Source organism: Talpa occidentalis, unplaced genomic scaffold (assembly GCF_014898055.3).
Source record: "Talpa occidentalis isolate TD23 unplaced genomic scaffold, MPIMG_talOcc4v2.1 talOcc4.5, whole genome shotgun sequence".
NCBI classification, from domain to species: Eukaryota; Metazoa; Chordata; class Mammalia; order Eulipotyphla; family Talpidae; genus Talpa; species Talpa occidentalis.
Genome location: NW_023604861.1, coordinates 67,518,558 through 67,533,331, shown reverse-complemented (window position 1 = coordinate 67,533,331; position 14,774 = coordinate 67,518,558). Strand labels below are relative to the sequence as shown.

Sequence of the window (14,774 nt, the reverse complement as noted above, 5' to 3'; positions counted from 1 at the left end):
CAGTCATATGCTTTGGACAATTCAGTTGTTTCCATATCTTAGTTATTATCAGTAGTGCTGCAATGGACAAAAGAGTGCAGGCATCCTTTTGAATTAATGTTTTTGTGTCCTTTGGGTAGATTCCTAGGAGTGGAATTGCTGGGTCATGTGGAAGCTCCATTTTTAGTAGTTTGAGGGGCTTCCACACAGCTTTCCATAATGGTTGGGCCAGTTTGCATTCCCACCAGCAATGTAGGAGAGTTCCTTTTTCTCCACATCCTCACATATATGCTATTCTTGCAAGCGTAAGGTGATATTTCATTGTGGTTTTGATTTGTATTTCCCTGATTTCAAGTGATGATAAACATTTTGTCAAATATTGTTGGCCACTGCACTTTCTCTTTGGAGAAGTATCTTTTTTGCTCTTCTGCCCATTTTTTGACTGATTGTTTACTTTGTTTTTGTTGAGTCATTTTAGCTCTTTATAGACCTTTTTGATCAGATCCTTATCAGTAGTATTGTGTGCAAAAAAATTTCTCCCAATTCTCCAATCTTTGCTTTGGTTAATGTCTCTTTTGCTCTACAGAAGCTTTTTAATTTGATGTAGTCCCAGCTGTTCATCTTTTCCTTCACTTTCTTTGGTTTGGGGATGTGTCTTTAAAGATGTTACTGCGTTGTATGTCATGTAATGTTTTGCCTACATTTTCTTCTATGTATTTTACAGTTTCAGGTCTTATGTTGGGCTTTTATGCATTTTGAGTTGGTTTTTGTGCATGATGTGAGGTAGTAGTGTAGCTTCATTTTTTGGCATGTAGCATCCAGTCTTCCCATCACCATTTATTGAACAAACTGTCCTTGTTCCATTGCATATTCTTTGTTCCTTTGTCAGAGGTTAGTTGTCCATAAATATGTGGGTTTATTTCTGGGTTTTCTAGTTGATTCCATTGGTCTGTGTGTCCATTTTTGTTCCAGTACCATACAGTATTAATAATCATGGCTTTGTAGTATAGTTTTAAGTTTGGGCATATGGTACCTCCATTCTTCTTCCTTTTGGTCAGGAGAGCTTTGGCTACTTGAGATTTTTTGATGTTCCATATGAATTTCATCAATATTTGTTCTCTCTTTTAAGGAATGTCATTGAAATTTTTTTCATATTTATATTACATTTATTATGGACATAATTTTTTTTTAGGATTTTTTTTTTAGTTTTATTTTTTTAATTAATTTTTTTTACATAATTTGTGGACTTCTGGTGAGTCCTGGACCTGGGATGCAACGGTGAGGGAAATCATACATGGGGGACTGTCATGTCCAGCATGCAGTAAATCTTTATTGTCTTAGTGCTTATTATATACTATTTTAATTGCAGCAGGTGTAACATCAAAGCATACCATATATTGATAACACATATGAATGATTAGTCTACTTTCTTACTATTATCTATTTACTTCAGACAGTAGGGTACCAGGTGGTTAGTTCTCACGCACATAATCTTATTGCCCCCTAGCTAGAGCTTGAGAAGTTCGCTCATTATTTTTGTTGTTTTGAAGATGTAGAGGCCTGACTCCACACAGGTCACTTTCCAGGCACTCAACACCAAGTCCTGTCACTCAGAGGTTTTCCTTTGAGACACATGTGTTTTCACATGCCTTAGGGACTCAGGTCAAGGCCCTTCTGCTCACTGCATGGGGTCTCTCCCAACAATCATTGTTCATTTTTAAACAATATTTGCTGCCCCCCACCCCCTCAGATGTAGTCCCCAAAGAGTTTCCTTCACCAATGCATCCATGCACCGTCACCTTAGTCCCCTGTGCTCCTCCCTCCCTCCCTCTGATCCCTCTCTCCCTCCTCCTCCCCTGTAGTATGTCTCTGATTTATAATTGTCTATTTTAGCTTTGTTGTGTTTTATACTGTTACTATTTTTTTACACTGATGTCTTATTTGGTTCCCCTATATTCCTGCTATAAATGAAACCATCCAATATTTTCTTTTTCCTTCTGACTTATTTCACTGAGCATAATTCCTTCTAGCTCCATCCACGTTGCTGTGAATGGCATGAGTTTATCTTTTTTGATTGCTGAGTAACATTCCATTGTGTATATATACCACATCTTGATCCAGTCATTTATTTTTAGGAATTTCGGTTTTTTCCAAGTTTTACCTATTGTAAATAGTGCTGCAGTAAACATAGGGGTACAGGTGTTCTTTTGAATCAATGTTTTTGTGTCCTTTGGGTAGACCCTAGTGGTGGATTTGCCAGGTCATATCATAGCTCCATTTCCAGTATTCTGAGGAACCTCCAGACAGCTTTCCATAGTGGTTGGACCAGTTTGCACTCCCACCAGCAATGTAGGAGAGTTTCTTTTACACCACATCTTTGCCAACATTTGTTTTTGCTTGGTTTTTTTTTGATATGTGCCATTCTTACTAGTGTAAGATGTGGTTTTGATTTGCATTTCCCTGATTATAAGGGATGTTGAACATTTTTTCATATGCCTGTTGGCCAATTTCCTCTTAGGAGAAATGTCTTTTAAGTTCTTCTCATGTCTTGACTGTTTATTTTGTTTTTTTGTTGAGTCGTGTGAGTTCTTTGCATAGGTTTGTGATCAGTCCCTTATCAGTTGTATGGAGTGCCAAGATTTTTTACCAATTAGTGTGGTGTCTCCCTGTTTTGGTTAATGTCTCTTTTGCTGTGCAGAAGCTTTTCAGTTTGATGTAATCCCAGGTGTTTGTCTTTTCCTTGACTCTCTTTGCTTTGGGTGGTGAGACTTTAATGATGTTACTGCAATGTATGTCTTGTAGTGTTTTACCTATATTTTCTTCTGTATATTTTATGGTTTCAGGTCTTATGTCCAGTTCTCTTATGCATTTTGAGTTGATTTTTATGCACAGTGAGAGGTAGTGGTCTAGTTTCATTCTTTTGCATGTGGTGGTCCAGTTTTCCCAGCATCATTTATTAAACAAACTGTCTGTATTCCATTTCATGTTCTTTGCTCCTTTGTCAAAGATCAGTTGTACACATAAGTGTGGTTTTATTTCTGGGCTCTCTATTTGGTTCCATTGGTCTGTGTGTCTGTTTTTGTTCCAGTACCAAACTGTTTTATTTATTTATTTATTTTTAAAAGACTTATTTATTTTATTTATACAAGCCCTGGGTACAGTCAGAAGTGCGGGAGGGTGAGAGAATTCACCAGAGCCAGAGGGGAGAGCAGAGCAGGCAGTCTGACGAAGTACACTGCTGCGGGGAGCAGCGGGAGGCAGGATAGGTCTGCATGTCATGTGGGACCCTCACCTGGTGGCCGGGGATAGAACCGGTGCTGCAGAGGCTGCGGGCAGCTTCACAGCCCAGCGCTCAACCATTGCACCACCGGGGAGGCCCAGTACCAAACTGTTTTAATTATTATGGCTTTGTAGTATAGCTTGAAGTTTGGAAGTGTGATACCTTCTTTCTCCTTTGTTTTCCTCAGAAGGGCTTTGGCTATTTGTGGTTTTTTTTTTTTTTTTTTTTTTTTGTGGTTCCATATGAATTTTATCAGTATTTGTTCTGTTTCTTGGAAGAGTGTCACTGAGATTTTTATTGGAATAGCATTGAATCTGTATATTGCTTTTGGTAGGATGGCCATTTTAATAATGTTAATTCTTTTAATCCATGGGGAATGTCTTGCCATATCTTTGTGTCTTCTTATATTTCTTTTAACAATGTTTTATAATTTTCTTTGATTAGGTCTTTCACTTCCTTTGTTAGATTTATTCCCAAGTATTTGATTTTTTTTGTTTCCATTATAAAAGGGATGGTTTTCTTGATTTCTTCTTCAGATTGATCGTGTATAGGAAGGCTACTGATTTTTGCGTGTTGATTTTGTATGCTGCTACTTTACTGAACTGGTTGATTATTTTGAGTAGTTTTTCTGTGGAGTTTTTAGGTTTCTCTATGTATATTATCATATCATCTGCACATAGTGATAATTTCACTTCTTCTTTCCCTGTCTGGATTCCTTGTATGTCTTTCTCTTATCTTATTGCCCTGGCTAGGACCTCCAGTATTACATTGAAGAGCAGTGGTGAGAGAGGATATTCTTGTCTTGGTCCTGATCTTAAAGGAAAGGCCTTCAGCTTTTGCCATTGAGAATAATGTTGGCAGTGGGTTTGTCGTATATGGCTTTTATCATATTAAGGTATATGTTCCTTCTATCCCAAGAATTTCAAGGGCCTTCATCATAAATGGATGTCAGACTTTGTCAAATGCTCTCTCAGCATCTATTGATATGCTCATATGGTTTTTATTTTTCTTTTTGTTGATGTGTTGTATTACACTGATCGATTTTCATATGTTGAACCATTCTTGTGCCCCTTGATCGTGGTGTATTATCCCTTTGATGCATTGTTGGATTCTCTTGGCAAGGATTTTGTTGAGGATTTTTGCAGCAGTGTTCATTAAGGAGATTGGCCTGTAATTTTTTTTTTTTTTTGTGCTGTCTTTGTTTGGTTTTGGTATTAGTGTAATATTGGCTTCATAGAATGTATTTGGTAGTATTCCTTCTTTTTCAATGTTTTGAAAGAGTTTGTGTAGGATAGGCACTAATACACTGCTGAATGTTTAGTAGAATTCATTTGTGAAGCCATCTGGACCTGGGCTTATGTTTTTGGGGATTGCTTTGATCGCTGCCTCAATTTTGCTGTTGTTTTAGGTGTTCTCTTTCTTCTTTGTCCAGCTTTGGATGATTATATCTTTCTAGGAATTTATCCATCTCTCTTCTTGGTTGTTGAATTTGTTTACATATAGGTGTTCATAATAATCTCTGATTATTCTTTTGATTTCTACTGAGTCTGTTGTGATTTCTCCTCTTTCATTTGTAATCCTATTTATATGCATTTTCTCCCATTTTTTCTTTGTGATCCTGGCCAGATGTTTGTCTATTTTGTTCATTTTTTCAAAGAACCAACTTTTGGTTTCATTGATCTTTTGAGGTTTTTTTTTTTTAATTTCCATTTTGTTTATTTCTGGTTTGATTTTTCTTATTTCCTTTCTTCTACTGGCTTTTAGATTTTTTTGTTGTTCTTTTTCTAGCTCTGTGAGATGTTTGATTAGGTTGTTTCTTTGAGTTCTTTCTTGTTTCTCAATGTGAGCCTGTATTGCTATATATTTTCCCCTTATTACTGCTTTTGCTGCATCCCATGCATTTAGGAAATTGGTGTCTTCCTTATCATTCAACTCAAAGTATTGCTTAATTTCTTCTTTGATCTCCTCATTAATCCAGCGTTGTTCCGGTAGTGTGGATTTCAATCTCCATGAGGTGGGATGGTTCCTTGTCTTCTTTTCATGATTTATTTCTAGTTTGATGCCTTCATGGTCAGAGAAGGTGGTTGGTATGATTTCAATCTTGGTGTATTTGTTGATATTTGTCTTGTGTCCCAGTATGTGACAAATCCTGGAGAAATCCGTGTGCACTTGAGAAAAATGTGTACTCAGATTTTTTTGGGTGTAGTGATCTGTAGATGTCTGTTAAGCCCATGATGTCTAGATCCTTATTTAGAGCTTTAATGTCCTTACTTATTTTTTGTCTCATTGATCTATTCATTGTTGATAGTGGTGTATTGAAGTCTCCTACTACATATGTGTTTTCTCTGATGTCTGTTTTCAGAGATGATAATAGTTGTCTGATAAATTTTGGTGCTCCTTCATTTGGTGAGTATATGTTAATGCACGTTATTTGTTCTTGAAATATTGTCCCCTTAATCATAATGTAGTGACCGTCTTGGTCTCTTTTTACCTTTTTGAGTTTGAAATCTGTTTTATCTGATATAAGTATAGCTGTTCCTGCCTTCTTTTTTGGTCCATTTACTTGTAGTATTGTTTTCCATCCTTTTACTTTCAGTCTATTTTTATCTTTTGTAGTTAAATGAGTTTCTGGAGACAGAAAAAGGTTGGGTTTTGTTTCTTAATCCAGCCTGCAACTCTGTGTCTCTTTATTGAAGAGTTTAGTCCATTTACATTTAGAGTTAATATTGATATGTTAGCGTCTCTATTTGCTATTTTTTTGTCTTTTCTCTGGTTTTATTTATTTATTTATATTTAGATTTTATTTTTATTTTTTGTCTTGTTTTCCTCTGTTGGTTCTGGCATAAGACTCCTTGTAGTACTTTTGGGAGTGAGGTTTTAGTCATAATGAAATTCCGGAGTTTCTCTTTGTCTGGGAAGGTCCTTATTCTTTCTTCATAGAGGAAGGAAAACTTTGAGGGATAGAGGATTCTTGGGTGGCATTTGTTGTTATGGAGTCTGTTGGCTATGTTCCTCCACTCTTTCCTTGCCCATAGTGTTTCTTCGAAGAAGTCTGTTGTCAGCCTGATTTGTTTTCCTTTGTATAGTATCTGTTTCTTCCCTTTTGTCAGCTTCTTTATTTTTTCCTTGTCTTGGATTCTTGGGAGCTTCACTATTATGTTTCTTGCTGTACTTTTCCTTTCATCATGGAAGTTTGGTGTTCTTCTTGTTTCTTGTATGTCTATTTTCAACTCTTTCTTCATGTTTGGGAAGTTCTCTTCAATTATTTCCTTGAATATTTTCTCTGTTCCTATGTCTCCTCTCCTTCTGGGATTCCTATAACTCTTATATTTCCTTTCCTCATGGAGTCAGTTAGTTCCCCAAGCCTTTCTTCATTCTTTTTCATTCGTATGTCTCTTTCCTTTTCTGTTTTGGTTCCTTTTATTTTTGTGTCTTTGAGAGTACTTATTCATTCTTTCATTTCATCTCTTCTGCTTTCACTGCTTTTTCTAGAGTTCTTTAGCTCCTTCATCAATCCTTTGATCTCCTGCGTTTCTTTCACTTCCCTCTTTAGGGACTCAATTTCATTCTGATTGTTGATTATTTTTCCCTTATCATTGTTTTCCTTTATGACTTCTTTAAGTTTTTTAATCACGGCTATTTTAAATTTTCTTTCTGGAAGTCTCAGAAGTTCTTCCCAGTCACTGTTGTTGCAGTCTGGTGGGGATTTTCTTTTTGTGGTGTATCTTTTCCCTGAGGACTTGCTTGGTTGCTTTTAATTTTCCTTCTCTCTGCTGCTTGTTTTCTAATTTGTCCTATGCGGTGGGACACTGTGTTGCTGGTACTGGCCTGCATCTTTTTGGTGTGCTCTTCCTGGGATGTAGGAAACTGGTGGTTCGATCAAGTCAAATACTGTTATGCCAGAAGTCCAGTAGGGCAGTGGGAATATGTTAATGGTCACTGTCACAGAGAATTTCCTCCTTCTGTATTTGTTTAATTCCAATGGTATGTCTTGAGATCCCACAGAATGCCCTGAAGGTGGTGTGGCTGGATCACTCGCTGTGCTCCAAATCACTGGATCCCCCTCTGAGCTCCAACTCCCTGCCAAATAGGGCCTGGCGTGTGGGGGCTTTTCAGCTCACCTCTGGTTGTGGGGGCAGCCCTTTCCCAGTTCCAAGCAGTCTCGGTCGACCCAAAGATCCCTATTCTAAAATGGCAAGTCAGAAGGGCACGTCCCTGTGCCTGCGGTCTGCCCCGATGGTGGCCAGATCCCCCTCTGGGCTCCTACTGATGGCCAGACAGGGCCTGGGGGGGGCTTTTCAACTTTTTTTTTTTTTTATGGGAGGACTTAACTCACAGTGTTTCTCCTCTGCCATGTTGATCCTCAGAGTCTCCCTAGGATGGCCATTTTATAATGTTAATTCTTCGAATCCATGAGCAGGGAATGTCTTCCCATTTCTTTGTATACTCTTCCATTTCTTTTAACAGTGTTTTATAATTTTCCTTGTATAGGTCCTCCTCCTCTGCATTAGGTTTATTGCCAAATAGTTGATTTTTTTTTTTGTTTCAATTATAAAAGGGATGGTTTTCTTGATTTCTTCTTCAGATTGGTTGTTTGCATATAGGAAGGCTACTGATTTCTGTGTGTTGATTTTGTATCCTGCTACATTACTAAACTGGTTGATTGTTTTGATCAGTTTTTCTGTGGAAATTTTAGGGTTCTCTATGTATATTATCATATCGCCTGCAAAAATCGATGGTTTTACTTCTTTCCCTATTTGGATTCCTTGTGTGTTTTTCTCTTGTCTTATTGCTCTGGCTAGGATTTCCAGTATTATATTGAAAAGCAGTGGTAAGAGTGGACCTCCGGTGGCCGGGGAGCAGCCTGGGATTGAACCGGCACTGAAGAAGCTGCTGGCAGCTTCGCAACCCAGCGCTCAACTGCTGCGACACCAGGGAGGCGCTCTTTTTATATTTATTGACACCTTCCTTTTATATTTTTTGGTTTCATTTTGCTGCATTTTATTACTTCCACTGATACTTGTTTTGAAGATTATATTGAGGTGTTTGTACTTGTGACCTATTGAACAAATGATGTGATCTCAAACTCATTCTAATGGTTCATATTTTTACTCTCCTCCTTCTCTGTCTTATATAATTTTCATTTTTTTAAACTTCTAGATGAAATTTGTTGTTGTTTTATAATAATCTTCTTAGCATTTCTTTCAAGGCCAGGTTGATGGTGATGTATTGATTCAATTTTTGTTTTTCTTTAAAACTCCTTATCCCTTCTTCAGTCTTGTATGGTAGTCTGTTGGATAAAGTATTCTCAGTTGGAAATCTTGTTTTTTTAGGGTTTTAAATGTTTCCTGCAACTCCCTTTTTGCCTTCAAGGTTTACAACATGAAGTCTGCAGGTGGTTTAATAGGTGTTTCAGTGTATGTAACTCTTCTTTATCTGAGTGATTTTAGTGTCCTTTCTTTGACACTGGTTTTAAGCAGTTTGATTTTAATGTGTCTTGGGTTATACCCACTTTTATTATTTCATTTGGGACTCTGAACTTCTTGGATCAGGATATTTGGTTTATTTTTCATGTTAGAGAGATTTTTGATATTATTTGTTAAACAAAAGTACTATGCCTTTCTCTCTCTTGTGTCCTGAGGCCTCTATCATATGGATATTGCTTCTCTTTAAATATTCTCAAAAAGCTGCCTTCATTCTTTATTATTCTGGTTTTACTTGAATGATCTATTTGTGTGGATTCTATCAGTGTACATTCAAACTTGATGGTCCTGTTATCCACTTGAGTTTCTGTACCATTGCTGCCCTGTACAGTATTTTTTAAAGTTATTGTAATGTTTACCTCTGTTAGTTATGTTTGAAACCTTTGTGTATTTCTCTATCCTTATTCCATTCATTTCATTCCTGCCTTTATTCTTCTGCTCTTTTGTTATTTTGACAAGAATGTTGATTACTATAAACTTAAACTCCTTATCAGGCAGGTTATACAGTTCTACTGGATCAAGACTTCTCAGGGCTTTTTGTTCTGTCATATGTGGTAGATTCCTGTGTTTCTTCACTTTGTTTTTACTGTTTGGGATAAGGAGCTTTCTTTTCCTATTTTGATGAATTGGCTCTATTTTACAGATGGCACTATATAATCTTAGGTTGTTAATGTGGGATCCTCAGGTGCCTGTTGCTTCTTTGACCGACTCCTCTGCACTGTTCCGATGACCAAAGTCCTAGTTTCAAAAAGGGGGATAGGACATAGGAGCTTGGGCGTTGGGGTACCTGTAGGTTGTTGCTGGTGAGTACCACAAATCAAAGCCTCCTAGGGTGCTCAGGTACCCAACCTGAGCTGGGTGGGGGGATCTAAAGTGAACAACTCTCCTGGGCTAATTCCTCAGTTAAAGTGTCCCAAATAATCTGGTGCTGCTAGCTTCAACCTCTCAGCTGTTGTTCAGCTCTGGTATATGGGTTCTTTGACCAATTAATAGTGGTAGCACTAAGAGGGCTTTATTTTGGAACAGAGTCATGGTGAAGGTTAATTTCCTTTGCTTTTTGAGTACAGAACCTTCCCTAGGATCCTTGCACCTGTCACTAGGACCCTATTTGGGTAAGATTACTGTGAGGAAAGTAGTAGGTGTTTTTCCTCCTACTTTTTACCACTTGGTTACATGCAAAGGATATAAATGTTGTCTTTAACACTCCACTGCTGGTATGTATCAATAGCACTTTTCATTTTCTATTAGCAAACCATTCCTCCAACTTAATTTGTTGGATTTTTAAAATTTCATTATTTAGTTATTTATTCAGTACATATGTTGACCTCTAAGTCAGGTCAGGTCAGATGTTGACCTATAAGTCTTTCAAGCTGTGCTTATGAATTCAAAAAGTGATGAATGCAGTTCTATTTTTATGTTTTTTTATAGCTGTTAACTTATTTATCTGAAATTAAGTCCTGTATTCAAAACTGAGTTTTACAAAAGTATTTAACTATTTTAAAAATATTTAATAAACATTGTACAAAGCTAAAACTCATACAAGGCAATTACTGATAATAGTGATTTGCATCTTAAAAAGCATTTTATACTTTATTTTGTTGCGTTCATAATAGTATCAACATAGCTTTCAGTTTTCACCATGGCAAAACTTACTGTGGCACTTATTCATCACCCTTTGCAGACATTCTTAAAGGTCAAATTGCTTAATCAAAGTCTATATACACAGTTTTAAGGCTTTTGATACAAAGTTGCCAGGTGCCAGTTATTTTCTTCTAGTAATGTTGATTATTTTTACTGTGTTTATTTTGTGAATTGATCGCTTGTGTGCTTTGCTCATTATTAATAATATTAGGTTCATCTTTTTCTTATTAATCTATAAGTGCTCTTTGTTTAGTAAAATACTTATCTTTTCCAAGTATACAAAAGATTTCTTTCTCTGCTCCCATTCCCAAGTTTGACATTTCCCTTTTGTTGTGGTTTGTTTTATTTTTTAGAGCTTTGGTTTGCCTTATTGTTATTTTAATTTTTTTACATAAACATTTAAATTTTTATGTTGTAAATTTTTAAAATCATTTCTCTTGGGAATCTTCCTTTTGCTTTTATGCTTAAAAGTGCTTTCCAAAACAGTGATTATGTAAATTTTTATTAACACTCACATCAAAATTTTTTCTTAAATTTTTATTGCAATGGAATTGTTTTATAATTCTAAAATTTAGTGTTTTTTAAAAGTTTATTACCCCAAAATTTCTTATTCCTAATTTTTTCACTGTTTACCTTTATGAACATACTGAAGAAATGACTAGCCCTTTCAAACATGGATTTTCTTTCTGCTAAATGTTGACTAATAGAAGTTTGATATTAAGACAATCTCATCTTTCACTTACATAGTTCAACAAAAGTGGATAGATTTTCAAATGATGATGTATTTGTCTCAAAGTTATAAGGATGGAAAGAATTAAAATTCAAGCCATTATTTATAATTACCCCACATAGTCTGATTTAATTTCATTTTACATTTTTTAGCTGCTGTCTAACAGAGGGCACTGGCAATTTGTTTTACAGAATCCTTGCAACCCTTCCTGGAAGCCTGTAGCAACACTTTGTTTTTTCGTACTTGCTCTGTGCTTCTTCGAACCCCTAAGCTTGATCTTCAAATACTAGAAAAGCTCAGTATTATTCTGCAGAAACTTTCTAAAATCAAGTAAGAATTTCTCATTTGTAACATTTTTTTTAAAGATTTATTTATTTATTTATTTATTTATACAAGCACTGGGTACAGTCAGAAGCGCGGAGGGTGAGAGAATTCACCAGAGCCAGAGGGGAGAGCAGAGCAGGCAGACTGATGAAGTACAGTGCTGAGGGGAGCAGTGGGTGCAGCAGGAGAGGTTTGCGGCAGGAGAGGTCTGCGCACCATGTGGGACCCTTGCCGGTGGCCAGGGATTGAACTGGCACTGCAGAGGCTGCGGGCAGCTTCGCAACCCAGCGCTCAACTGCTGCGCCGCCAGGGAGGCCCTATTTGTAACATTTTATTAAAGATCTTATTGTGATAAAGACTTTTCTGAACGTTTACTAGTTCAACTTTATTAAGTAAAAACCTCCAACAAACATGTAGAAAATTGAAAACCATGTTTGGTGATAGAATTGGAGTGTTAATCTCAGAATGTTTTGTTTCTGTAGTTCAGTTCTGCTAAGTGACCTTTAAATACCACAAACAGTATGGAAAACTAAAAGCAATTTTTAGCAGCCAACTGATAGTATGAGAACAAATCATGGCATTCTGGTATTCTATAAGACCACAGATGAAAATAAAAAAGATAATAAAAACATATTATGCAGATCCTATTCATATACTGAAGTGAGTATAGAGAACAGGAATGAGACAGGCAGAAAAAATTTACAATGATGTTAGTAAATGGTTTGTTTTAGGAAACTGTTATTGGATTTCAAATTGAGGTCTTTCTTTTCATATTTCTGATTCTTTCCCCTGCCACAAACACTGGTATGACTAGTTTTTAAATTATAAATAAAGGCATAGATTTTAAGCTATATTTTCCTTAAATCTTGGTATAGTCTGTTTCTTTTGAGGGGAATTTGAATTTTTTATATCTCATTTTTATAACAGTAGAATTTTGGTTTGGTTCACCTCCTTTTGAGACTTTTGATACAAATTTGCCAAATTCCAATTATTTTAGTCCTATTAAGATTGAATATTTATTCATTTTTCCCTCATCTGTGCTTTCCATGGGAGTGAATTAAGCATTTTACCAGTCCTTGGTATATTTGAATAGTAAAATTATTTGAGGTTGTGTGATAGTGGGTTTATTCTGTTTGGTACCTAGCACACTGTAGTAAATTATTGTCAAATTATAACCTCATATTCAACTACCAAATTACTAGTTTTGGTCTCTCATCAGTTAAACTACTTAATTCATTGTCTTCATTGACTATGCCATGATTGTCTTGATTTGTAATCACTATATACTCAGTGAGGTCTGTTGTGTCATAGAGCTGTTTAGGATTAATTTTTTCCTAACTTTAAATTTGTGACATTTTTTTCTTAAGCAGTCTCAAAGTGCAAGTATATCCTTGAGCTAAAGTGATATTTTTTGTGACTTATGTTCATATTAAACTTAAAGAACTAAGACAAAGCTTGAACGAGAGAATTGAGAATGGTTGATATTCAAGGAAGTCTTAAAGCAAACCTTCAAAACCACAAAAATGTAAATCCTTTTATGTCAGATGGGTGGTTATATAAAGCTACTTGATAGTTTTTTCGCAAGAGGTAAATAAGTGTAGACAAGGAAGTAGGAAATATGTTACCAGATATAATTCTGATTGAAAATGAAATCACTGACTGGTTATTAGAAAGGATGGTTGAAAGTTATTTTGCAACAAAGTCAAAAGGTAAACCAGTAGTCTGCTACTTTAAAAATCCAATCTTACTTAAAAGAAGATAATCAAGTATTTGACTTTCTTGCTATGAGAAAAACACTCTATAGTTTAGTAATGATAAAACAGGGTGCAGTTTTCAGGATTATAAAACATTTTATTTTTTCCTTGAATACTTGAATCCTTTAGGCCTACTTTATGAACTTCCCTTTGTCATGGCATCCTTTAGTTACCTATTTCCCCACTATTTCTGAAAGCAGCTGCCATTCGCCCACATTTATACATAAGTTAGCACTCAATGTCACTACAGATGAACTTGCTAAGTGTGTGTAATTTAACTAATGTAACTCATTTTCTTACAGGAGTAATAAGAAGCTTTTTGAACTTTTTACAATTCATCTGATGCTTCAAGAAATACAAAGGACAACACATCCAGAGCATGCCTTTCTCTGTATTAACCTAAATTCAACTTTGTTCAATTTGGGTTTAACAAAATGCAATAACCTGGTCTCTAATGCAAGCCCTTAGACTGGCTTATTATTCTCAATATATTTGTGTTGCTTATTTGTAAGACTGTAAAAATCACCAAATTAACTAAAAATCTACCAAGTAAAGTCATTAGTAGCATCATTTATCATGAAAAGTAGAATTTTTTTAGCTTTTAAAATGAAATCTATAGAAACTATGAAATTTTTGGAATTTTTATTTCAACTAAGATAGTGCTAAATGTACAGGATGGATTTTCCAGAATTCATAATACTGGGGTTAATTTTTGTAAAAAGTTTTAGGAAAGTTCTTCAAATTATGTGATTACTTGGAATAAAATTGGTATTTATGTGGGAACAGGGTTAGATCATGTTGTCATTCTGTTTTCGTAATATATTAGAAATCTCCCCTTTTAGATACAGAAATACATAAATTTTTTAAATGTGATTTTTAATTTTGGAAGTTCGTACCTTCCAGAATATTGTTTGCTGCATTTTAAAATTATTTAAAGCTGCTGTGTTGTTGTTCCCAAACCCTTAATCCTGCCAAGGCCAGTCTAGTTCTGAAAGTACTTTCATGATCTCAGATCTAGAGGCTGTAAGGAGAGACTACTGTATCCCTGAGAGCAAGAGCATGGTGTCCATATCTGCCTCTTCAGACAGGGCTGGTAAGGTTGCCTTACCCCCACAAAGTGGTAACCCTGAAGGAAGTCCTTGCGGGGATATCTTATCCAATGGGGGGTAGGGTAGGATTCAGGATTGCCCTCCCAGATTTCAGGCCAAAGCAGTCATCTTTAGCCCCAGGAGGAATCAGGCTGTCAAAGTATTCTTGTAGCTTGTGTTCACCCTGGAAGCTATGAGAGATGTTCTCTCTCAGCCTTAGATATCTCTGCGTATGTCTACTTGTAAAACCAGGCTAGAAGCAGGGTTCCAGCCAAAGTCCTGGCAGATGGAGCACCACAGTCAGGCCCAAAATCAGCACCTACATAGGCACACTGGCTGGATTGGGTTCCCAATGCTGAGTGAGAACATGCATAGGTTGACGTATCCTCCAACCTGGCCTGGAGCTTCAGGCTTTACCTTCTTTAGAAGCATCTCTTTGTAGGAACCAGGGAGGCCTCCAAGTACATGGAAGCACAGACAGGTGTACCCCACCAG

At 36.3% G+C, this 14,774-nt stretch overlaps 1 protein-coding gene across 6 annotated transcripts in view; it reads left to right on the top strand.

Annotated features, from left to right (window-relative positions):
- Positions 1–13,985, top strand: part of CCDC138 (coiled-coil domain containing 138) — a 149,389-nt gene extending 135,404 nt beyond the window's left edge. For all 6 annotated transcript variants that reach the window (XM_037527394.1, XM_037527398.2, XM_037527396.2 and 3 more), the window contains 2 exons: positions 11,305–11,443; positions 13,494–13,985. In XM_037527394.1, coding sequence (XP_037383291.1) covers positions 11,305–11,443; positions 13,494–13,659 — 305 coding nt within the window. In that variant the 3' untranslated portion in view covers positions 13,660–13,985. The remainder of the gene's footprint in view (positions 1–11,304; positions 11,444–13,493) is intronic.
- The last annotated feature ends 789 nt before the right edge of the window (positions 13,986–14,774 follow it).